We start from the raw sequence: 27,223 nt of genomic DNA, 5'->3' as shown, positions 1-27,223 counted from the left end.
ATGCCTAATTGCCTCTAATAGCCGGTTTTCGAAAGACGTCGCTCGCTGTTAGCGGAACGCGCGTACGGCGACGCCGCGGAATCAGAAAATCGAACAACAACGAAGAAGGGAAACGATCTCCGCGGCGAAGACGGTGAATTGGAGTTGTTAGTTATCCGTTCCACTGTCATGAATCAGATATATCCGCGCGTCTCGTTCGCAAACTCTTTTCTCTCTTTGCCAGTTAAGTCGCGTGCGCGACACTGGCCACAGGGAGACTGTTCTCGCGTCCTTCTCTAGACCATCGTTTTGTCCAGGTTTCTCTAACTCAGTCGTATCCTCGATCTTCCTCGCGCCTCTCTAGAATCGTCTCGAGACTTCTTTCCAGTTTCACCGGTGCTCGTTAGAGCGCAGAGCTCGCGCCCGGAACAACGACGATTCCTATCCGGACTCGACTATTTATGATGGTAACTCGTAACTGTAGCGCGAATCTGGCCTCCACACTTCGTAAATCTGCGTTCCTCGTTAAGAGAAATCAATCGACGGAATTGTCACCTATTTTCTCTGCTACGTGCCCTTCTATGTCCGTATCGAGTGAGTTTTTCGGACGAAACGAGATTTTCGTTCTTACGAGGTTCGTTGGCTAGGACGGAGCTTCTGAGGTATATCACGAGACCGTAGAAGGCGGTTTTAGTTGAATACGATAAGGGAATCTTCTTTCGTTGGAGAAAGATTTTATTACGGCGGATGAAAGCTGCGTCAATTGTTATAAACTGTTCGTGAGATGCATGTAGGTCAGTTGTTTCTTTATTAATATGTCGGATTAACGTTGGAATTTTGGGCATTCGACGAATCTTCACTCGAATTGAGCATCGGGATTATGTATTCTAGCTGATCGTTATTGGTACCGAGGTGATGATTACAAGAGGTTACAGGTAATAACGGCAATCGGACAAACGTGATGTCGATGACAATGAATTTAGGTTCGATACGAATCCACGGCCACGGGAAGACGAATCCGATATGATACACGATCCTGGTGTGACTCAACGTACAAGTCGTACTTCTCTCGATAATTAACTCGATAACTAAGTCAATAACTAACTCCATCGCTACCTCAGTAACTCCCCCGCAGTCCAAATGGAAGTGCCCTTATATAGTCCTCTTTCCACCTCTCGGGTCAATCTTTGTTTTTAAGGAGAGCTGCATAATTATTCCATACCTCTGTTATTACACGTTCCTCCCGTGACCGTGGCCACGTTCGGTGACTCGTTATGTCACTTGGAGCCCAAGCCCGTCGTCATAAACCTCGCGTACCCATACAACTATTTCTTAGTTTTATTACTTAAGTGTAGCTATAATAAAAGTCTGGCCTAGGGTATTGGGGGTTTTCCTAAACATTCCAAAAGAAAGGCCCGACGTTCTTTCATCTCCGACAAATTTAATGGGTTTGTTGTCTCTAATCTCGCACTATGCAGATATCCGATCCATTTCGCACAGACTGACTGATTGAATCGTCGCTACAAAATTCTATATGAAATTGTTACGTTTCGAAAATTCCAATATACTGCGTTATTCATCATTTTTAAGAATTAGACTTTCCTTGTACCTTCGCGCACGAACAACAATGTTACATGAAATTAGCTTCTTTAACGAAGCCACATTTCCAATTAATTTATCGCTGACGGTTTGTCTAGATTTACGTTCCTCAACGATCTTAACAATTTGTCGGACGTAAGCGTTAACAGAAGACGCGAGGTCGGCTCGATTAACGATCCGAGAGCCGACAGACCCAAAGTTTTACGACTAGGGGTGTAAAAGAGGCTCTCCTGTTCGTTACTCCCTCTTGAAAAGCCGACCAGGCAATGGAACTCGTTTACTTACCTCTTACCTGAACAAGAGACCGAGCCACAGTGGAGGGGAATGCTTTCGTAGAAACGCGGCAAGTCGCGCAGAGTGTTTGCACATTGTATGTACCTAGCTATACTATGCCGCGAAACTGAAATGTTCCAGCCTGACGAGTTTGCTGGACGAACGATCGATTCGGAGGTTTTACCAGAAAATTCAACATTTTCGATGAACGTCGAGTATTCCTGAAGGCGACAGCGATCACCAGCTCAAAAATTTAGTAACGCAAAGTAACATTTCGCGTTGTTGGTTTCTGTTTCTATCGTAGAATATTCAATGATTCATTTTTACGTAATACAGTTTGCTACTATTTACTATCTTTAGAACATTTTGCATACGCGTATTAGTGGAAAATATATCGTGGATAAAACATGACAAAATTCGCGTGCTACAAATCTTTTCAAACGATATATTCCCAAAATCTAAAAACAAAACCCAATAAAGAAATACTTCCGTTAAAGTCCATTGCTATGTTCGTCGATCGTTCCAACGCAATCTAAAAGTCGCAAGAAGGAGAAGGAACATAACGAGTCTCAACGTATCTACGCGATACAGGAATTAATAAAACGAGCAATGTTTTATATCTCTTTATACGCTATCTTCTCACGATCATCTCTAAACTTAATATTCGTTAATAATCGACGATCGACTATCATTTCTGTCAGCGATCCACCCAGAAGCCACTGTCGTCACACTATCCACAGGAATATATATCAGCGAGACAAGTGGCCGTCTTTTAAAGAGAGATATAAATATTTCACTGGGAGGCCGTACATCACGACTAATCTATGTTACACGTCCATTACGAATCGTCATTGACCGTCCAAAAATGGACGAGCCTCGAATTCGTGTAATTCAACCGGTCTAGAAGGAAAGAGACGAAACGGGGATAGAAGGAGACGGGGCTAGGTATACGACGCAAATTAGGCTACCTGAAAACCAACGTGCAAGAAGTATCGCTCGCGATTAGCAAGTCGTCTTACCAAATTTAGCGAGCCGCCGAAAGCGCCGCGAGCATATCGCCGCTCGGGATCGGCAATGTCACGACCCTTCCTTCCTCCATCGTCTCAGTCCAATGTTTCCATGTGTTTCCAGGAGAACCAGGGGCCCCGGTGATCTTTAAACTCCAAACTGCGGCATTACGGCCGAATTTGGACTTTAAGGTCCACCGTCGGTACATCGCATTAATGTATTATTCTCGGCACGGTGGTCGAGCCTGGACCCCTCTAACGAAGTGCAAGAATTCAGAAATGCCCCAGAAATCTCGCTGGGCCCTCGAGCAAGATGTGAATCTGTTGCGATTCCGTTGGGTATTTATTACGAGGAGACGTAGCCTGTTTCCATCTTACATAATCTGCGTCATATCCTGTTACTTTGGGACGTGAAAATTAGGCTCGAAATTAGCCGATCGTCGTATTCCTATTTCGATCCATCGATACGTAAAAAGGTGCGTAGGAAATAATAAACCACGCAACAACGAATTATGCAGAACTAAAGAGTATTAGATACGGTGAAATACAATTTATGTTCTTTATACAAGATCGAGAACCATAAATAATCGATTCCTATAATTGAAATTAATGGCGACGTTTAAGACGAGGATTAAGTGCATATTAATTAGAATTCGCTTGCGTTTATATTCAACGTGCATTTACAAGGGAAGAAAAAAGCTGCGTAAGTAACTCGCTTAATAAATGCCGGCACAATACGGATTAAAGTATTATAAATACCCCTGCATTTATTATGAAATACTTCGAATTTACCGTGTAACGCACCCTGAAATTATACCGTTAAAGACACACATCGAAGGCTCTTAACAACATTGAACGCACGGCCAACCAGCATCCGGAAGCAGAAGCGTACTTGCTGCACCGTGCAAATTACAGAGTGCCGAGAGAGAAATTAGGGAATCGAGGAACCGGCTGAAAATCAATTTTGATCGAAGATCGCCGCTACGCGCAGCGTTATATTATCGGTAGCAGAAGCTCGGCCAAGTAATTAACCCCCGGCGACCAATTTCCGGGGCACGCGCCATGGCAAACGGAACACGAGCTCCGGAACACGTGAAATACGATTTGCCGAGGTGGCAACGAAGTTCTCTCGATTATCGGCCACAGTCGCGCCTATGAATCTCGTACGTTACATTGTCCCGTGTTTCTTGCCGCATTACAGTTCGTAAGCGCTGTTTATTGGCCTCTCGAAACGTGACTCGATTCGATTTCTGTTTTCTTCGACGAAGATCGGTGTATTTGGCTCGGCTGATCGAGCCAGTGTCCGGTTTCGCAGACTAATAGCCGTCCACTTTTCCCTGTCCACGACTCGGTAGCATTTCTATTAAATTGCGCTTGCACAATCTCCGTGTTTAGTGACTCGATGTAAATCGAGAAGGCGTTTATTATATCGAACGTCTTTATGCCCGGAGCTTGTGAAAAGTAAGTCTGATTCGAATCGATTCTTGTGCAATAGAGAATCGTACACCACTGACTTTCAGCGTCGATCAGATCTAGCAAAACGAGCGTTACCAAATTTTCTTTCGCGTTAGAGTTCCAGTTAAACAAGTCGCTGACTCATATCGTAATTCTACTTTAATATCGCGTTGATATTCAAACGAAGTAGTTCGATATCTGTCTCTGATTGGATCTAGTTCGAATTGAGAATAGATCGTTGAAAATTGCTTTAATTTATGTTGCGATCTTTGTCTGCAACGAGTCGAGCACGATTCTAGAGCAGATATAAATTTAATTCAACGAATTATTTTACGCGATACATTCAAAATTGTCAATCAATGCCTCTCAAATTTTGGAAGACATCTCAAATGGAAGACGTATCTAAATTGACAACCAAATATAAATACAATTTTGCTAATATAGCGTCGATTGACAACCAGCTGAATTCTAAATCTGCTTCCTCGTAAAAAGTAGAAAACGTAATTTATCGTATTCTTCCCTCGTAGATTTATTCATTTTAAACAGACCATCGCAATGTGCATTAAAATGACGCATTATTCACAGAAATATCGTATTATAGAGTCTCACTACCGCTGTAGACATTTACAAATTTCGATCTAGCGCATTCAATTATCATTAGCCAAATGGAAGAAACAAGATACGGTATCGTTCGTATTATGGAGTACATAAACGCGGTTATTGCTTTCAACCGTAAAGAACCACGGTGGAGCACTTCTCGGGAACGTTTTAATTTGTTACAGAAAGGGACAAGCGAGCAGCGACACGCGTGGGTTCAGAAGGACGATAAAAGCATGGTCGTTTGATTGACGCGGATTTCTTAACTATAATCGACTTGGCTGGCAAATTAAATGCCTTCTAGCGGTATCTAGTCGTTTCAAAATTATCCGCGCGAAATCTCCTTAGCCTTTGATCACGATTTTTATTGACGTTGCATCTCATCGATTAATTATACCTCGGTACGCGATCGATCGCGTTTACGTCAGCTCGAATAGAACTGAAACAGCGAAATGAGATTAAACTCTCCATATACCGACAGATAAGATATTACACAAGTTCGGTGTCTATCGAAGATTAGGAATTTTCTCCTCTTACGTAATTTATAATTTATGACATTACAAACTGTACGTACGTAAATGTAAATTTCATAAATATCAAATACGTTGAAATAAAAAAGAGAGTATGAGAGTATGAAATCATTTATCAATTTTTCACCGTCACAAAGTCTCCAGTAGATTATATTCTCTTAAATTACCTAACATATTTCTGTCTAGAACTCGTATTTGCACATCGAAAGCAGCGACAAATAAAAAACGATAACAGGTCCGAGTGAGCCCGAAATTTCAGTAATTTCATGTTTACCTATCGATTCATGAGAGTTAAAAATACTTCGAAATTTATCTAATCTCCCAGTTCGTTCGGCCACGTGTTATCAGTCCTTCAACTCTTCAAATTTTCGGGTTCATTCCTTAGGGAAACTCTAAGTAAACCGCGCTATCGCGATCAGATTTATCTACTTGAGCAGCACTGGGTCACTTTCAATCCGTTGAAAACCGCATTGGTCAGTCAAGAAAAAAGAAGAAAATATCGACGTGATCCAACGTAGGACAGCTGCACCGGCTGTGTTAATATTTGGCAGACACCTCGGGCCTGTCCTAAAGATAACTGCGAGGTAACCTCGCAGATTTTGAAACGTGTCTTGTTCTCTCGTGAGATCTATCGTCTGGAAAATTCAGGTGCAAGATGATGGCGATGATCTGGAGACATATAATTTTAAGTTGAAATTCTTTCATACTAAAAATTTACTAAAAATACGGAGATAACATTTTTTATGGAAATCTATGGAAGAATAAATTGTTCATATAATATTTAAATCGTTTAAATTCAGATTTCTGTGATTTCATGAGAAAGAAAGACACGACGATCTTTTTGATTAAAGACAACTAATCTTCGACAGACAGTGAAACTTTGCAATATTTTATCTACGGTACAATTATAATCACATTCTATAATAAATATTCTTTAAATTCATACTGTTAGGAGATTTTTAATTTAGCTGTAGCGAGGGAATTTTATCGAAACTGTCGTTTAATCGCTATCGATGGAATTTCTTCCACATAACTCGATAGTCTGGAACAATACACATCGTCAACGTTTTACCGAAACGTCCTCGATCTTCGATGAATAATAAATCTCCATTAAAGACCACTGAAGAATCATCGAAAGTCCATCGACCTCGCCGGGTCCGGCGTTCTCGACGGACGTCTGGACTAACGAGCTAGATGCGAAATTCATTCCGATCCAGATATCATCTGGTTTCGTTTCTGGATCGGCAGAGTGGCTCGATGGTACGGCAAAATACCGATTATTTATGATTCTTCGATGGAAATGTCCGAAAGATGACATATATCGATATTTTTGCTGTCGTGCGGTTTTTTAAAACTAAAATTTATTTTACATTATTTACATTAAAATCAAAGAAATTTAATATATCGTACCATTATTTTACTTATTTGGTTTGCAGATTAAATAATTATTTTCGTAACACCGATACTTCAAAACCGTTTATAAGTATTATTATAGATATATTCTAACCATTAATTAGTTAATAAATTAAAGGATTAGCAAAAATGGCCTTGGCATGTTTCTCGGCATGTGAAATTTCCGTATATTTTTGCATATTACGTTCATTCCCCGTATGCTTGCACATTTAAATTTCCACTAAACTCATAAACATGCGCCGTCTACCATCGAACGAGAACATGTATGTTATGCGAATCCCTTAAATCTGCTTGCCTTCGAAAACTGCTCGCCGGTCGTCGATAATCTTCCCTCGACTATCCAAATATTAATTTATCGTGGTAAGCGTTCCCGGCTAATTGCAGATGGTTGGTCCGAGATATTCGCTTCCGAAATGTTGGAATTAATAACCGATGTAGCGTTATTTATTAATTGAAACCCGCTCGCGTGCGATCCGTACGAAGCGAAGGGTGGAACGACGATCGTTATGGATCGGCCCTCGTACGATGTTCGGAGCTCGGCCACGCGGCAAGTGGCGACGGTAACACGGCCGTAGCATTACGTATGCTTGATCTGAATTATGAAAGCAATTAATATGGACCGGTAGCCGATACACGAGGCTCCAGCGAACCGGTACGTCGTCGTAGATCGGCGTGAGACTTGTTTCCCGCCAAACGGTACACGCGACGATCCATGTATGTTATACGTGTGGCGCACCCTCGATGGATAGACTCTCTGAGCCATGGTTTCTTCGTGGTCGATGTCGTTTCGTCGTCGTAAAGAGGAAAACGCCCTCCCAGACGCGTATTTATGAAGAGGGCTACAGCGTTAATGCCCTCGGTTGAAACTGCGCGTTATTCCTTGCAACCAAGCACGCGATGAACGCAGTGGAGATTTACACGAACTTCTTTAAGTGAATTACCGTAGAATATTTTTCTTATAATCTTTTAGCAGGAAGCAAAAGGTAACAGTTATTTCTCGAACTTTTATAAGAAAAGGTCATCCGGAAAAAGTGGATTTTTGTTTAAATGGATGACAGTGACCGGTGAATTTTAAAGAGATTTTCTAAAACATGGAATTGGTAAAAGATATTGATTTTTTAATGTTCTGGTAACGAATAAATTACAGGCGATTCAAAGTTTATTTACTAAAATTTTTAGCTTCGAATTATCCACTGAATTAATTATATAATTATATTTATTACGACAATAACGGAAGTATTTTCTAATTGCTCGATACAGATGGAATCTCCATATTCCTGAATTTGTTTTAAACGATTAATCATATAAGATTCTTCGCCTAATTATAGTTATACATCGTCGCAACCAAAATACGCAAGTTACTCAACGTTGTACGATTCGCGGGACAAACTCGTGGACTAAAAATTTAATAACGTTCGAGATATCTAGAACTTAGCAGTCTGACATTCCATTTCACAAACGATGAAGAAAAAATCCAGCAGTTCCTTTCGCAAAGGATTCGATAAATTAATTCCACAATACGCATCACCGATCGGCCGAATTAACATAAACTTTCTCTGCTGTTTAAACACGCGTGATATAATTGACAGAGAATAGAACGGACATCCCGCAGGCCCGTCACTTTGAAATTGAGTGTCATTCTATTTGGACGTGAACCGAGTTCACCGCCTGTTGGCTTCTGATTAATTTCAGATTAAATCGTCGGCTAACTCTTTCGAACGTGAAAAATTGATATCATGCTCATAATGAGCATGATCGAATCGGAAGGCCTCTCGAAACCGTCACTAGGTTTACCGAACGCGTCGGTAACACTCTGCTGATCGTAGTAAACGGACAGCACGCGCTCAACGCCCACGTAAAAAGGCGGAGGAACGTTACGGTGCACCTTAAATTAAATCAAGAGCCTGTGGCGTTACGGTGGCGTAATATCATCCGCCTCGCCAGTGTCTCGTAAACTATTATTGTCATGGACAAAGTGATATCGAAATGACCAGAGACTGGCTTCCGGTTAAATCTCCATTTTCTTCGAAGCTGTTACTCTAAATATTTAACGCGTTTCGCCAGGGAAGTAAACGGATCGAGAGTAGCCTTGATCTTAGTAAAACAATTACCTAATTGTTCAATGTAAACGATAAATATGTAACTTTTGCGTTTTAATTTTCAAACAACTTCGACGTCGATGATAAATCGGTACAAAGAATGAAAAGTTATTCGACTCATCGCATGCTTCGTCGTAATAAGCGAACATCGCGTAATAAATACGCTTCGTCGGGCACCTGAGCGCTGGCAGGATAAAACCAAGGTCTTTGTATACTCTCGTCCGATATCACGATTCGCTCGGAGCGACTGAAATCCCGAAATTTCCAAGTTTCTCAACGTTGCAGAGTGGCTCTCGCGATATCGCAATCTCCCTGGAAACGGATCGGCTGACGAGGGACACGGGGCCAATCGATAAGGTCTGTCGTCCTCCGTAACCACAAATCAATGTGGTCGCGGAGGGCCTGCTTCGTCGTAAGGGCCATTAAAGCACGTTCTCCATAAAATATTTTATCCGGTTTGCGGATCGATTTGAAATCCGTAGAGCGCCTCTCTCGGCTTCTCGTATCTCGACTGTGTTGCCCGTTCCCGGGCCAGAGATCTGCTCCGGGCAGCCTTTTTCGGCGCACCAAATTCATAAATAATGGCTCAAGACCGACCCTTCCTCGTGTATCACGGCCTGAATTTGTAGTCTTTAAACCATTTAGGGTTTTTGCGATCAGGGTGGCGCTCCCTGTTCCTTATAATCGCCTCGTAGAGAGCTCTCCTTTAGCCTCCCTGATCCCCCGTGGCCGACTAGATGATCGAGACGCGATTCGGCCGATCAGTGACCTCCAGGTGAGCGCGTTTCTTGACGCAAGTACTGGCACTCGGCCAGAAGCGGCTTCTTGCCACGAAACTTTCATCGTTTACCCGCTAACACGACTCGGAAACGTACTGGTACCGTTTTCGGTACTCGTTTCTTTGCAACTCTCGCGTCACTAAGTCGTAAAGCGGCTGTTTCATCGATCAAAATTCAATGGAAGTTCGCGTTAACGTGAAAGCACTCAAGGCACGTGGTGTTTTTAACGAACTTGGTAATTACTAGACTGCAGAGTTTTATGCATTCGCGGGAATTTTAAAGACGTAGAAATGCGCAGAAAGCGCGAATTATTCAAACGTATATAAAATATTCCAAGCGGAGTAAATATTTAGCTGATTGATATTATATCGTAATATTATTATTTAATAAGCGGAATAACATTATACGGTGTTACACTCTGGATATATGTAAATAGGAGGAAAATCAGAAAACATGGTTGAGCTTGTCGTATCTTTCTCTCGTAATCTTCATACGTGTCAGTCGTATAACATTTTTGCTTTTAAATACGCCGTAAAATTTTAAAATAGTACTAAAACGATCCTTACAATTAGTTTTTGTTTAGAATGATAAAAACTGAATGAAGCCTACAAAGGCATGTTCTTCCTCGTTACAAAATCTTTTCTTCGAGCAACATTCCTCGTATAGCGTGTGTTCCATTACAAAAAGCACGGCATATAATCGGATTCGACGTGCATTCTATTAAACGGCAGTTACGCTACGTTTTACATAACAACCAACAACGTTTCTTCTTCCTCTTTCGAAAGGAATCAAAGCACACGCTCGCCGCGTCAAAACTTCAACCTCGATCCGTCACAGACTTTCTAACATCTCCCGTTGTCCCCCGTATTACCTTAAGTCTAAATAATTTCCTTTCTCTCTCTCTCTCTCTCTCTCTCTCTCCTTTCTCTGTTTTTCTATGGCAGCACATTGTGTGTACAGCTAGGTACGAACAGGTAAACCAAAGAGATAACGGTAGTGGCCGACTGACAAAGCTGACAGCTATTTCTTTCGGACTCGTTTCTCTCTCCGTCCTTCTCTCAACACGCTCTATATTCCGTTTTAAATAAGAACCGCGTCGAAACGACGCATCTGTACTCGTCACACGCCACGTAGGAAACGTCGTTAAAAAAATCTTTACTCAGAAATCGTCCGTGTTAAAATACGCTATTCGTCCGAACTATTTCTTTTTGCTTAGAAATTTCTATTCAACGATTGGTTCTGGTCATATCAAGGAGGTTCGCTCGACGATTTCGCCGTCATTATGAGAAATTCGTTCGTCGAATTAACGCCATCTTTCTTCTCCTTTCTTATTAATTTTTTTTTTTTTTTTGTATTTTGTTTGTTTTGTTTCATTGTTCCACTCTAAGAAAGAACTTATCTCGCACGTTACGCGCACTCTGCGCATTTCTACACCTCCGAATTTCACGTAAACCCATAGAAATCCACGATCTTATAATGGATTGTTTGCCAAGCATTTTAATGTGCAGACCACAGAGCAAAACTGTGGCTATAAAAGCTTTGGAAATATTTTTACGTGTCTGACAAGCACTTTATAAAATTATTAGCCACGCTATATCGCTTTTTTCCTCCGGCAATCTCCACGACTAGCCGTTACGCAAGGAATGCTAATATTTCTATAATTCATAAGCGACCAGTCTTTTATTTTTATTCGACTGGATCGGGAAGAATTCCCAAAGGATATACGAAAATCCCGCGGTCGAAAATTTGCAATTGGTTTCGAGATCAAGACGGATAAGCGCGCGAACTTTCCGAGATAGTTTTAAGAGCGACGAGCTTTCGTCGTGGTAGCATTATTCGTCCGAAAGCTGTCGGTGGGTTCTTCAGGTCGTGCCGCTTGGTAATCCTATACGTCTTGAGAAACTGGTTTCCGCACGACGTGTTGCGGGTAGCGCGCAAAACAAATTAATAACAAGAACATCATAACCGCGGCCCCAAGGCTGTTGGAGACGTTCGCGAGCCGCAGCTGCTATACCGGGTGATCCATGACCATTGTTGTTGCAGTCGAAAGAGAAGCTCGCGAGCTGCTGTTGCTCCACTACCGCTGCGCGCGCTACGATCTCCTATGGGGATACATAAACGCGCGCTTAATCTTTCGCGTGGTCGTATTACCATTTGATAAGGTTAAGCTGATTGTGCCAGGGAAAATTGCACTGCGAGACTTTAATTTGTGCACGATCTATTTCCAGACACCAATGTGATACCAACGAGATATCGATAGTTCGAACAGTGTTGTCTGACAAATATAAAGAGGACGTTGTTAAAGATTCGCAATATTATTTGTACACGGTACATTTAAAATATCGATTAAACAATGTACGTAATAATAACATTCAATTTATCGACCGAATAAAATTACACAAATAAGAATTTGTAGTTCTAAGACGCGTTTCAACAAATATTTTTGATATATCGCGTTACTTTTTTCCGACGTTTCAATTTACGAAGCTAATCGATGTGACTTCTGAACGGCTCGTATCTTGGAAAACGAAATAACGCCAGATAGAACACTTTGCGTAACCAAACAGGATAATACTTATCTTACACCGTATACCTCGAGGCAGGGATTTTTAATGGTGTTGGGCAGGAATTTTAATTAACGAATTCGACCGAGTCATCGATCCGACGATGCTTTATTATCTAACTGGCGGATCGACTGCAAGGTTTAAAGGATATCGACAAAAGCGCTAATCACGGGACGCATTGCTTTCGAGAGATGAGTTTTTCTCTCGTACATCGTGCGATCTATGGATACCGGTCGATGCTCGAAGATCAGCAGTGGCCGATGATGGCAGGTCAGGACGATCCGTAATCCGCATTTACTTTTCAGAACGACAATGGCTGAGTCACGCGATATCGTACCTAGCCGATGCTCGCCACGAGGAATTATTATCTCACTATTAAGGACCAACGTGTTGCGTCCACGCAGTATTTTATTTATAACCATTTCTCAGTCGCCCGACGTTACTGCGTTATGTTTCTTAACATTGTGGTCGTTATACACGAGACTCGGTATAGTAATCGAAGCTGGTATCACGGATGCGTTCTGTTGAGGTTGACCGATAGAGCAACGAGTGGATGCATTTGTAATAGAAAAATATATTGAAATAAGTATAGGTATGAGTATAAATACAGGTATAGCGTATGCTGATCCAGATTCTTACTCTCTCAGTGTTATTGTACAATACGATAGGAAGTATGATAGGAAACACGTTCAAATATTTATAGCAAAGGACATTGCTAAATAGTTAACCTTGGTGTGTAGCTCTAGCTGAAGGCTACAAGAAACAACAATCGAAATCTACTTATAGATTGTTTTGTTTCTAGACCTCGTAACCCAAAACAAACAATATTCATAAAAACAAATCTATATTCAAGAACACAATAATACGGACCTCTATTTATTTTGAATTTTTTCACTAAATTCTATTCTCTTCGTAACAGCGGCCTCCAGGTCACGGACATACAAAAGAAAAGGTGTAGATTTTTTGTCGAAGCAGTTACTTCAACACGTTCGAACGACATACGCTTTCGATTTCGTCCATTTATACCTTTACGATTGATACTTTCTTCGTAACGATCGCACTTATGACTTTTTGAAACACCACGCTCTTGTTTCTTTTTATCTATGCGAGAGCTATAAACTGAATTTTATAGCTGTTGCTTGGTTTAATGGCTCTCATTATGTTTTACAAAATCGATCGTTATTGAGGAAACGCGTGAAAGTATCGTTGATAGTTTAATGATGGAATGAATTGTTTTCGGGGAAAATGGGAAAGCAACGTAAGATAATTTACACGCGATCGATTTGGAGTTGACATTGTGATCGGGAAGGTGAAGCCGCGTAACAAAGAGGATTTTTACGTTGATGATCCAGGCGATCGTTTGGCTGAACTCTGCTTATGCATACAGCGGACGAAATTTAAATTTTCGTTTTATCGTGTCAGCTGTACAGCGTAAAGCAATACGTCTCTGCGAGAAAAATTTGCAGCTGTTGCCTTTTATTTTGACAAAGCTGGAATAACGTTATATTAATATTGTGATTCTGTTAATATCAATTTTTCTGAAGCTTTACATCCGAATCGTATACATGTGAATATTAAGGTTCACCATATTACCGTAATAACAAAATTGTTTGTTATATAATTCTAACAAGAGATAATTCTAGCCACAAAATTACTATAATTCCATATCAGTCTTATGATATACCACTTAACGAAAATCATTTTACTAGTGATATCGTCAATTATATATAAAAATCTGGCCAAAAGGCAATTAAAATTACAGTCAAACTACATTATTGCACACTACGTTATTGCAGCAAATCATGATTCCATTAATAGTCATTATCCTACAACGTTAATCTCACAGAACGAAACATCGGGTTGACCGCATCGCTGGGATACCGTCAATCGTATAACTTCGATAAAATGTTTATAAAATGTTCGATAAACGATTAATTCGTCTGAAAAGATAAGATCGATGAACACGCGTGCTAATTTCTATCGTCGAGGAAACACAGCACATCTGTTAATATTTTAACCTACAACCCTTTCGGAACATCGTATCGAGAAGGACAGGAGAATGAAGGCGGAAAGGAAAGGCAATCGGTGTGCGTGCCACCTGGAACGAACAGTTCTCGGAGGATATTTGCATGCGACACGATGCCAGAATGCGGCACTGCTCGCTGCTCGACACCGATTCCCTTTCCGACCTTCCTTTTCGCCTTTTTTCGCGCTGTTTATTTATCCGCCACAGCTGAACCGGCCGAAGAATCCTTTTAAAGCGATTTTTCGGCGACCATGGTCGGATTCCAGCAAGGTCGAGTGCTCGCTTATGAAAATACCGACGATAGAACGGGCTACGGCCGAGGGTAATGGACGCGGAACGATCATCCACGACCAGCAGCTTCGTTAATTATTCTAATTAGAGGCGAGCCCGGTTGGCCTTCCGACGATCCTCGTCCATCGTCGTGGGTGCTCAAATCGATACGCTTGTCCGGAGAAACAAACATACTTATACCTGAATTTTATTTATTACGGTGTTTCTTTAAAATAAGTCATCCTTCTTTTATTTCCGATCTAATTTACGCACAGTAATCGCATTTTTCTGTTACCGCTATCTCAATATAGTTCACACGAAGGAATAACGTCAAAATGTGAACACCAGTGCTAGAAATAAAATTCATTTTTCGATCATTCTTTCTTCGGTTTCGTTATATTATTTTTTTAAACGTTGCGAAAAATGTTCAGAGTAACTTCGATTCTAACCGTTGAGAGACGATGCTTTAAAATAAAATTCGTAGGGACGTAGTCCTAACAAGGTTTAACCAAAGAAAGGCAATTTCATTTGAATAATCGTAGCCAAAGGGCTGATAATGAACTTAAGAGATATCGTTCGGTATTCCCAAGCATTGCATTTTAAAAGGTAATATTGAAACGCGTTATCTCTCGGTACCTGCGAATTAAGAGGAATTTGGCTGTTACAAAGTAACGTTCGAGCCTCAAATTATGTCAGCGTGAAGAAGGATGCACCGAGAGACCGTGCGATAATTCTGAAATTAAGTAGGCGCCTTTCTTATCGATGCTACACGCCTTACATCACAACCTGTGGAGGACGCAGCGCGAGGGATAATACCGGGGTGTTTCGGATATATCGAGTTCCTCCGGGAATAACGCGCGATAGATCGTTCGACCAGATCTTCCCTGATATCGCCAGCTTCTTTTCGTCGGTGCCAGAGATTCAGGCAACGTCGTCTTAAAAAGAGGACCATCGCGAAACGGCTGCAGGGTAGAACAGAAGAAGAGGAAGATCCATAGGAGGTGGGGGAGGTAGGAGAAGAAGAAGAAGAAGAAGAAGAAGAAGGAGCATTATGGCGTACGCGGCGATTCAACCGCGATAACTTTAACGCACGTGGAATGTTGGACTCGCCGAGTAGGCAATTATAACTCCGCGTCTCGATCTCGAGCCTCGATGCACTTTGCTGGGCAGAACGAAGGAGATGCGGAGGACAAAGGAGAAGGGCGAGCGAACAGCGAGAGAGAAAGGGAAAGAAGAGCGATGTTTTTTACGAGAACGACAGTAGATAGGTAGTGAGTGTTCAGACGATTAATGGTTGTTCTCTGCGCGTTTTCGATAGGGAAGCTTCGACAAAAGCTGTATTTCTACTGGTCTGCTGGTCTTGGATAGATAGCCTTTCGGCTGTTCGTTAAGAAACATTTACGGTTCGATGATGCGATCAATTTTTCCACCTCCGAGTACACTGGTTGAAATAATCTCTTAATTAAAATCAAATACCTCTGGCTCGATTCCATTCCATTCGATTCCTATAACATTTGGCTATCGGTCCTGTTACCACGTACTTTCAATTAGTTCGAATGAATTACGAAGGTCGAATCGAGCCGATTCGATAGTTAAAGCATTCACCAGATCGTAGAACGTTTAGTCGTACATCGTATATAGGGATATTTTCTTAAAATCAAGTACATATGGATATATATATATATATACGTTGCTACGTTGGCAATGGAAGCGTTACGAAACGTTCTACTGCACGGGCAATAAACTTTCTGAAAATTTCTCATCTCCATTATAGCAAGATATCTTTATATCGCGGTATTAACGTTCCAGGTAATATTCGCAGTGTAATATCTTGCTAAACATTTTTTTTTCTCGGCCGATCTCGAATTTCTAAATGTTCCAACGGCCCCGGTATGCTGAAAATATCCACTTCCTTTCACTCGCTATCGCGGTACCGTTCACAGAATCAGCGGAACACCGATGCGCTCGTAAACTCATTTATACCAACGACGATTCGCAATATCCTAGCTCGATTCCAAAATGATCCTCGAGCGTTAATTAATCGGGACATTGGCCGCCTTTAGCGCTGTAATTCGCGAACGTTTTTCCGCGTTATCGCGCGAGAGAACGACGTAATTTGAACGCAAAGAGAGCAAAAGACGAGAGATACAATCTTTCTTTATATCTTTTCTCTTGTATCTGCTTTTCGAAAGGAGAAAAATTCTCGTAGAAGGTAGTTATCACAGAGATAACATACTGGACAAACAGTTCAACGTAAATCGCGAATATTACGCTATAGTAACGAGCATATACCAAGAAAATCTTCCTAAAATCCAATATTGAATTCCATCTTTTATTCCCTCTTACAATTAGACGATATCAGTTTGATTTCGCAATTGAGCCAATGATTTCTACTTTGTGGCGAGACCGGTACGCGTAGCATTACGAACGTTCTGAAGAGGATGGTATAGCAAAGTGCGCAGTCAAGATTCAGGTTCCATTAGCAGAAGTAGATTGCAAGGCCGTGGAAGGACGCACTTACCGAAATGAGCCGGCTCGCAATCTTTTGCTCATGGTCGCTCGATAAAATCCTACTACCATGCCGGGAGGTCCTTACGATCGCTGGTTACCGTTAAAGTCCAGACTATAGCGTTCTACAGGCGCTTCTAAACTCGCTTTAAACTCTTAGAAATACGATCCTTCGGCCCAAGGATGAGTCTGGCCGCGAATCGAGCGTTGTCCTCTACTCGAACTCGTTCACTCGAGGATCCTTGAATTTTTTTCAACCACGTATAATCCCTGCGACGTTAAGAAGGATTTTCGTTCCACGTTGTAAATCAGTCATTAAAGATTCTTCGGCTCTTAGCTTTCTGGAGAGATTTAACTTTATTGGGTTGTTGGAAAGGTTCGTGTTTTCGTGAATTTTTTCCTTCGTTATTTTTATAAATTTGATATTTGCAATATCGATGCTTGTCTCCGGATTTCGTCAATGCTGTTCACAGCACGCAGCATGGTGTATTTTTCAATATCGAACGCACGAAAACGAGACGACGATGATCCGGTGGAGAGCATCGGGAAATATAACGCGCGTATGGCTTTCTTGCCAGTAATAACTTAAAATTTGAATAAAATATTGCAACCGAGAGAAGCTGTCGGACAGGCTGCACTCCGTATACTTAACAGCAAAGATTTATCACCGTGTGCCGTCTTAAATTTTATGGCCAGTACACGAAATATCAACCTTAAGGCAATTATTTACCCGTCCCGATATTATTTTTATCGATAATATTAAATCATTAAGCGTATGAATATCATACAGCGATCATTCATTGGTATGATCGAACGAAATAAACGGATCAAACGAAGAAGAGAATACGAGTTTTTGTCAATTTTCTATTCCCAATCCACACGCATTCACACGGGAAATATGTTAAGTACGATCTTGTTCATTCTTTTATTTTGATTTTATTTAGCAGTGGGAAATGTGGTTCGATATAACATTGTTAAAAAGAGGAACAATCCATTTGTCCCAAAAGTAGGGAACTTTTGTCAAGTGGATGATAAATTTATGAAACACTGTGGAAAAGCTAACGTCACATCTGATATGTAATACTTGTATATACAATAATATAGAATATTTTTTAAAGCAAATGAAATGAATATTTTTCAGCAAAAGCTTATTTCTTCGAATTTTTTCCCTTTCCTTAACTTGCTTTTCTCATGTAGCTTTCGTATGACAACTAAAAAGTCGTGTCTTTTCTCTGTGTTCTTCAAATATTTTCCCGCGAGCACATCACGATTCTACACGATAAGTACTGAAAGGAATGCGATTTGCGTACTTACACGGTTCTACGATTTCCTCGATCGAGAGAGAAACAGTGTAGGTGGCAGGGTACAGAGAAAGTGCAATAAATTATTTCGCTAATCCGAGGGGATGATTACGTTCGTCTCGATGGGTGGGACGAAATTTAATGTAACCAAAGTTTGTGGGCAGATAAATGAATGGTTAATATATATGTTAATATCTGTAGACACCTGAGAGAATGGGCCATTGATCGATAGAGAACAATCTGAGGTCAATCGTACTCTTAATGCATTCTGACGTGCTTCTAACGAGGTAGAATTTTAACGTAGATGCTATGTGTATATAACTTTCAATGACACTGCGATCGAACGGATATTAAATGCTAACACCTGTGGTACCTAGAAAACCTGAGAATAGAAACCTTGATGTCAGACATTCTGCGGATGGAACGACATCTTTGAACTTTATGTCGTCCGTAACCTGCTAAAGATGTGTTCAGTGTACTCACGTTTCTCCGAGTCATTTACCAGACTTATTGTACTATTAAGACTCTTTGAATCCTGTTCGAGCGTCTCTAATTAATTTATCTTTGTGTTTCTTTGCGAAGTTAAATTATTATAGAATCTCGTGTAACATTATTATTTAAAAATTAACCCTTTCACGGTATAGTACGAAAAATTAAACGTCATATGTAATACAATTGTAGATATTTATTTTCTATCAATATTGAAAATATGTATACTTGATATGTAGGGCTAGAAATGAAGATAATTTCGACAGTAGAGAAATAAATTATTCAAATTATTTCATCGTCGATGAGTTTTATCATCTACTTCCCTGATATTCGAACAATATTTTTCGTATTAACCCCATCATTATTAACGTCGATGATTTCCAATACCAGAAACAAAAGAAAATTTCAAGGAATCTCATCGAATAAAACAATTCATATAATCCGACCGCATTCCATTTTCACCCCCTACGAGCACCTCGTTCGATCGGCATTTCGCGCGTCGATAAAACCTCTTCTTCACCCTGAAATACGCAATAGCAGCCCCGTTGGATTATCTCTCGTATTCGAGAGGGCGAGCTGCTCGAAACGAGCTTGCTAACAAGCAATTAAATTAGGCCACAGGTATTCGCGATCATTCGTCGACTAAATTCGCCCGTTTCTTTTTGTTTCAGGTAAGTTCACGCGTCCAGCTCGACCGAGCCCAGGGACTGACCTCAAGGAAGGACGGTAATGCACCAAGCCTCAGGCAGATAAGCATCGGTTGTTCGTTAGCGGGTCCGAAAACCTCACCGCTTAAAAACAAAACGGCCCGGTGGTCGTCGCGCGTTTCGTGGAACGGTTCGTTCGAATGTACCTCGCTGCGTGTATAATGCCCAGAACGAGTCCACGAGGCAACGGAGTAGTTCGTTTGCCTGTGCAATGGGGACTTAGATCGGGAGGGTAGATTAACAGAGGGATACACGTGTCAGGCTCAGATTGACGCGATTTCATTTTAACGAATTATCTTGACCCTATCGGCCAGGAATAGCAGAGAAGCGGAAGGGGTGTCGTTTTTCTTCTCCTTCGTGGAGTTATAGTTGATGGCGTTTCTTCTTTTCTTGCGCAGGTATTCCGGATTTCTAGAGAGGTGGCTGAAGATCCGGACTGGTGATAATTTGTCGAGCGTTTTGTTTCGGGGAACGAGGCTTCTGTATCTTTGGTCTTTCTTTATTTTTATTTTTATCAGAGAGGGAGAAAGTATCTTGTAACTTATTATTACGACCGTAAAGAAGAATGACTCCGTAGGATAAAATAAGTTGAAGATATTAAATACGATCCTTCTTTTATATCGTATTTTATCCTATAGAATCATAATTCTCCTCGTTGTACCGATAATCACGATTCTCTATTTATTAGAAAAGTAGTCAAAATCGTGTCTCTTCAGACGAGTAAAGGAAATACAGAATTTTTACAAACAAGGATAAAACACGTACCAAAATTCTATCATCTATTCGATCGAATTTTTCAATCTCCTTTGCAAACTGCTTGATCGTTCCAAGTTGCACTTACCGCGGACAAGTAGAATTCACGATCGGTAGACTTTAAAGGTGAACCGTACAATGCTATCTAAATCAACGTAACGACTGATTCTACAAGCGCGGCCAGTCGACAGTTGCACGGTTAACTCCGGTTAAAATCAACGTTCCCTCGAAACTACGACTCTGTAAATCAATTTGCATGCTCGGTTATAAAGCGCGTTCGCGTTAAAATAAGCCGCGGCCAGCATTTATGTAAATGGAAAACTGTCCACCGTCAGGCGCGACATGCGTCTGCACTTAATTTATTTTTCTCCCGGCAATTTTGTAGCGCGTTGCAAAAACCGTTCACATTTAACCGAACACCGCTCAAAGCGAAAGATTGCCTCTGGCAACGGAAGGATTGCTTGAAAAATGAGTTTGTATAATTTTAATAGCACGTTCGTGATTTTGCTCTAAGGATGGTTATCTACAAGTGCGAAGATTGATCGATACGTTCGAGGATGATTGCTAATACCATAGGAAGTTCATCCGAGCAGATGATTCTTCCTCTTCTTCTTCTCGTCTACTCTTAATCCTAGAAAATCGATCCACGCGTTTAGCGTTATAATTTACGAGATTTTCAAACATTCGCTACCTTCTTAAGCTTTTAAAAAATTCGACGAGGCTAATGTAAAGTATGGTCGGTAAGTTTTTGAAGATTTTTTTTAAATTACGTACACTTTGTTTTGGAATAACATGAAATCTTTGTTCGACAATCTTTCGGCGATAATTCATGCAGATTCTCGTTGTCACGCAATTTGCGCAAAGTATTACGTCATAATTGGGATTAGTAGCGAGATTTGTTTTGTTTTCATCGGGTCCTCTATAGATTCGCCACGTAGATAGCCTCGCCTCGGAACCGGAGCTGACAGAACGCATCTCGGCCGCACGTTTTACAAGTTGTTTTACAACCAAAGGATACAACGCCACACGCTGAGAGCCCCAGGACCTCTCCCTCTCCGCGCGTTGGCCGCCGCACTCCTTTGTCCTGGACACGGATTCGACTTTTCGACCGTGCCCCCGGCTTTGAAACGTTCTGCTGTCGACGCCTCCGCGACTCTACAACGTAACTCGCACCTGGTGGACAGTTTTACGCGATCAAACCGATTTCCGTTTGTGTATACTTGTGTCACTTTCAAGAGAAACCTTTAAAAGTTCTTTAAATTGCCAGATTTCTCGATGAACTTCTGTCGATCGATCAGTTACGTTGTGACGAATCTTCTTAGGAATGTTAATTAGGAAATTTTTGTACAGAGCAAAAGTGGACAAATTTTTTAAATATTCGGGAAGAGAGTGAGTTAATCGTGAGAAAATTTCGTAAGCGATTAACAACACTCTTTTAATTCCGTAGATGCTTAGCAATTTGTTTTCTCGTTTATTTTCTACGATGAAAAAGTTCTATGATAGAATCGATATCGATCGCTTTTATAAAAATAAACAACATACTGGTTTGATTCGAGGAATATTGCTTAGCAAATTTCCTACTAATACATATAAATTTCAAATGAAATCGAAACAAGGCAAGCAATTTCTCTGTATTATAAGATTCTTCCTCGGTCTTATCTAATACATTTCCCTATACCATGTTATTACTGCATTACAATTATTATATTAGGTATTCATTACGCATCTTTATCGTAGCTATTATACCAACTCGTTACTAACACTAAGTAATAAGCTGCGTGTGTCGTAAAGAGCTGACGATTTTAAAACAAAAACCGCTCCTAGCATTTGGATCATTAAAATCCTAATTACTGTCTATCCTATTGCAAATAACGTTGATTTACTTTTCCTCGTATAAATTATTCCTCGAATCTCATTAAAAGATTTTTATTAAGAATCTACGCACGATTTCCAAAGCACAATTGGTAGTGGCCGTATCGCGTCGAAACGGTACAACTTTTTGCTTTGCGTTGTCGCAACTGGAAACCTTTCGTTACCCGTTAAGCTGCAGGACATTAGGGTAATTAAGCGATCGAGGGGTTTATATAATCGCGCCGCCACGTTTGGAATTTATAATCGATGGAGCGGCGCCAACCGCTATACTGGAAATACTGGATATTCCGGAATAAGAGCACTCTCACTTTGCATGTCGACACTCTTTCCGCGATAGGCTAGCGTTCCTTCGCCGATAAAAGTGCATCGCTTATCACGCCTAGAGGCGTCGCGATGGTTCGACCAACTCGATTTCAAGAAACGAACCCGATCTTGTTACCGATAGCTTTATACGTCGTTCTACCTTGAGGTAATTGTCGTAAGATATAGACAGCTTTCTTAGTTTTTAAGCTTCTCTCTGTTTTCCGCTTGTTTCTATCCCTTTCTCTTATATCTTGTAAACAAGACTATTTTACAGCTACGAAGATATTGAGAAGATAAGTGACAACGTTCATCCGCTTAAAATAAAAAATGCAATGTTACAAGGTCTGAGAATCGACCAAACCGTATAACCGCAATGACAAACGAAGCTTAGGCTAGTTCTATACAGAGATGTACGTGACTAGGTCTCTCTTGCATAGTAATTTATTACGTAATAATAGTAGCGGACAGGGACAAGTTAAATCAAAGTCTTAGATTATAAGCGACCTGTTTATAATCCGATATATAAAAATATCCGTCATACGTGCGACGTGTATCTTCATATGGAACTGGCCTTTCAACAACGACGAATGTCTAAATTTTACAAGAGGAATCCGAAACGGCAAATATATCATGTACCGTTTGACGACATGCCTAAATCACCGGTGACTGGCATGATTCGCGTAAATGCGTTTTACGAACTGGCTGGCTAATATTCGAGGGCACCGAGAGCGTTGGGAACGCCTCATAGGTTAGTCGAGGAATTACGATGCGGTTGAACGGTACACGTGTAGACTGGGTATGCAAGGAAGAGCCGCCTCAATTATCAAGCTCGTTTGTAGCAACATTGTTTACAGCGTCTGGCTGCTACGGAGTATTTATCCGCGAGCTTATACCCCGGACGCTCGGACGGTTTTACAACCCGTGCCCGGTGCGTGGACCGGCTTTTATACCGGTACTGGTATAAAAGCACGCGTCTACGTGCCTCCTCGAGGAATAATTCTTCATTAATTGCGATCGCATGCGCGGCATTCCTCCCACTGGAACGATGGTGCGCTTAATTCCCAGGCTAATATTTCATTAGATCGTGGTATAGTAATATTGCGCGAACGGACGTTCTGTTGGCGTTCGTTGTGCAAATATTCGCGTCAACCTGATCCCGAGTACATATATTTCAACCATAATATCCTCGCGTATAACGTATTATCAGAGACCGAAGAATAACGATCGGCGCGAGCCATAAAAGTCGCCGTCTGGTTCGAGCTGCGCCGTCATAGAGAGGATTCGAGGCTATTGTCTCATATCTGTAAACCGTATCGAGGGAAAAAAGTGCGTCTGCCGAACGACTAGGTTCTCAGGATCCTTAGCCAGAACCCTCTGGCCGAAGCAAAATCCAAAGAGTCCGTGGTCGGCTGTCGTCCACGGGGAAACGTGAAACGCGGCGCAACGCGTACCCTGTCCTCGGAATTCTCTCCTTCCCCAACCTCTCTTCGCTTCTATCCTTCCCTACGTTGGATTCTTTTGTTTCCCGCCGCGGAACCCCAGTCGAGATCCTATCTGCCGTAAATAATTATCCTGAAGAACCGGCAGATGCCGCAGCCTCGCGTTCGAAACCGCGTTCGAACGGACCAAAGGAGGCTGAACGAACCTGTACCCCTTGGGATTTTCATTTTAATCGTTGATCTCGGGCCAATCGCAACGATTCCGCGCTTCCAAATATTCTCGATACTTTGAGGATCTTCTTCGATACGCTCGAGACCGCAGAATTCTTATGTTTGTGTTCGTTTATGATTCGCGAGCAAGTTGGTATTTGTTCGAAAGCAACCCCTTATCTGGTTCATGGACGCGAGTTTCGTTTTGATAACGGTGATCGGGAATGTACAAGATCGGTCGGAACGTGGCAATTTTCAGAATTAATCTTTACACGATGCAATCTCACGGGCGGAATCAGGTGATTGCAGGGTATTGTTGCTAACGCGATTTCCTTTTTCGGTGTAAACGAACTCGATAAGGTACGCTTTTATGGCTCGCGCGTAATTGACCCGCTGATTTCGTTTTAAGGATACGGTCCGTGAGAAGCGATTTGTTTTAGAACGTACTATACTTGAGGCTTGTTTCAGGTCGGCCGGATGATTCTGATCGTGACAGTGAGGTTCGATACTATCAAAAGATACTGTTACGAATCTCAACGTTTGCAATTATTTTACAGCTTTGTTCATTTTTGTCGAAAATTATTTCCATATCTACGAAGCGAAGAACTTTTCAGAGCTGGAAATGTAAATTTAACATTTGGGCAAAGTTAAAGACACCTATCCTACGTGTTAATTTCTTTAAAGCGTATAAATTATTTTATCATAGATTAAATGTAAATAAATATAAATTTGAGATTACAAGTTTCTTATAGGCAGACGACGTAATTCCAGAACCGTTGCTCCGAGGTCTGGTTGTCCTCGATCGGCTAAACAAATTACACGTTAAACGACGTGCCCTGTCTCGCGCATTCGTGGCAGCCCGAGTCTAATGTCACCCTGAGGGAGCAATTTTCAGGCGTTTTACTCGCGACACACGTTCCACGCCTCTGGCCCTATTGTCTATCCATACGCGACCAACGCGCAATTTATCCTCGAGGACACTGTCACGATCAGAAGAAAGGAAACCCAGCCTGTCCTTTTTCGTACGGCCGCGAATTGAATTGCATGAATCTGCCAAACACCAACGAGGAAATTTTGAAGAGAACGAAGATGAACGACGCAACAGATACCGGTGAGTGTACATCTTCCTTTCTATTATCTTCACTTGTTTGTTGTTATGTAGAAAATTATTCTAGAGAAGTATATTTTTACATCGTAAAAAGAAAAAACAGGATGTTATAGAAAAAATTCTATAACTTGAAAAATAAGCCTTAAACGATATTTTTTTATATGAACTTTCCTTGTCGTATTGATGTCTAGGATTAAAAACTTTAGAAATTTTTTTCCAACAACCTGTATAGAAAGAAAGTCGCGTCGTTGCGAAGTTTCTCATTTTTCGTATTACTCCGAGAAAAAACAAGTATATGCGCAGTTTGGTTGTCGCGTTTAGAGACTATTGATTATCGAGAATATCAACAAGTTAAACACGAGTATGTTCGCTGGCAAACCGATAAAAGACGATAATTGATAAGGGAAATAAAAATGGCACTATGGTAAATAGTAGTACTATTACTATATACTATGATATGATAGGACGTTTTTATATTGAATATCAGTACCAAGTATAAAAGGGATTTCTCAACTATTCTGGGATCTGAACGTCACATTTAGAAACGATGCGGAATTAAAATGTGATAGGATTTAACTTGTCAAAAATAACTCTCTCCGAAATTGTCCCATCTTGACAAAACTTCGCCAAAAACATATTCAGACATATATTAACATTTTTCGACAATTTTAAAAATCAATGGAATCTCAGGAATTTTCCTCGTTCCTGTAACCTGGCCAGAAACATGACTTTCGATAAACACATCGTTGACGCAATATTCCACGTAACTAAAACTTAAAAAAACGTTGATCTTTTGAAACTATCAGGATGATGCACATGTACTTTTATACATATTTGGGAAGATCGAATATTTTACGAAAGCCATTGACCAGTCCATTGGGTTCCCTTGATTCACGGCTCTCACAATAATCCGTAAATTATCCGCGCAGTGTTCTCCTCGAACGGCGATAATTTATCGAATCCTGCGGATCGACCTCGTTTCACGCGACACTTCTGCCAATCGCACACCCCAAACGGATCTGGAATGCTGGCAAACCGTAACGTTGCCTCGCGTCTGATTTACGATCACGATCGATCGTTACACGAACGACTATCCGCACTCGCAAAGTCGAATTCCACGGTTCCAGTGTTCTTCAGCGTCGCAAGACGGAAGTATGTATGTGTTTGGAGGCTGCATCTTGTTCCGCAATCGGATCAATTCGATTTCATAGGGGTTTCAAAGGCAGCGATATGTACAGTCGTGAATTTCGCACTGAGATCGCTTTCGTGTTTGCTACATACGCTTACTACTACGCAGCCCTGGCTTTAACTTAGTATTCTATTGTTTGCTACGACGTTTGCATCGAGATAGAGGTGCTTGCTACTTGATGTTTAAGGCGAACGAGATGTCGAGAGAATACTGTAGGACTTGGCATAACATTCCGATTGTATGTTAAAGTTTTTTCCGAAACGTTGAAACTCTTTTTGCTTGTTGAAGTAAGAGCGAGATTGAGACACGAAGAAAGGATCACCGCAGAGTTAATGTTAAAATGAAAATCTATAAACAACAAGAGAGAATAATGTAGAGGATATTCGAATCGTAAGATAATTTATCGCGATAATCTGATAATATACATGATAGTTTATCGATATTTTGTAATAATTCTTATAAAAAATATGACGATATTGTAAGCAAAAAATTGCTTCATCCTAAAAATTATCAATTCGATTATCTCGTATTTTACTCGAATACTACCATCAACGAGGCATTCAGACGCGTGAATACCATAACATTTTTTGAACCGTGTCAATCGATGGATTCAAATATTACAATTTTTATCTTATCGAGTTATGCGTTGTAGTAATCGACTAGGTAATCGGTTCATTATGCTTTCTTCTTCTTTTTACTATAAGAAATCAACTATCACTTGTAACAGATAGTAATGAATGGTTGCCTATCAAG

At 41.0% G+C, this 27,223-nt stretch overlaps 1 protein-coding gene across 3 annotated transcripts in view; it reads left to right on the top strand.

The window, feature by feature from the left end:
- Positions 1-27,223, top strand: part of LOC122568480 (epidermal growth factor receptor) — a 171,733-nt gene that overhangs the window by 44,279 nt on the left and 100,231 nt on the right. For 2 of the 3 annotated variants that reach the window (XM_043728241.1, XM_043728236.1), the window contains exon 2: positions 19,561-25,284. The exons of the other annotated variant lie outside the window; for it this stretch is intronic. In XM_043728241.1, the coding sequence (XP_043584176.1) occupies positions 25,218-25,284 (67 nt within the window). In that variant the 5' untranslated portion in view covers positions 19,561-25,217. The remainder of the gene's footprint in view (positions 1-19,560; positions 25,285-27,223) is intronic. 3 annotated transcript variants of the gene reach the window in all.

Source organism: Bombus pyrosoma, linkage group LG6 (genome assembly GCF_014825855.1).
Source record: "Bombus pyrosoma isolate SC7728 linkage group LG6, ASM1482585v1, whole genome shotgun sequence".
Lineage (NCBI taxonomy): Eukaryota > Metazoa > Arthropoda > Insecta > Hymenoptera > Apidae > Bombus > Bombus pyrosoma.
This window is presented reverse-complemented; position numbering and strand designations above follow the sequence as displayed.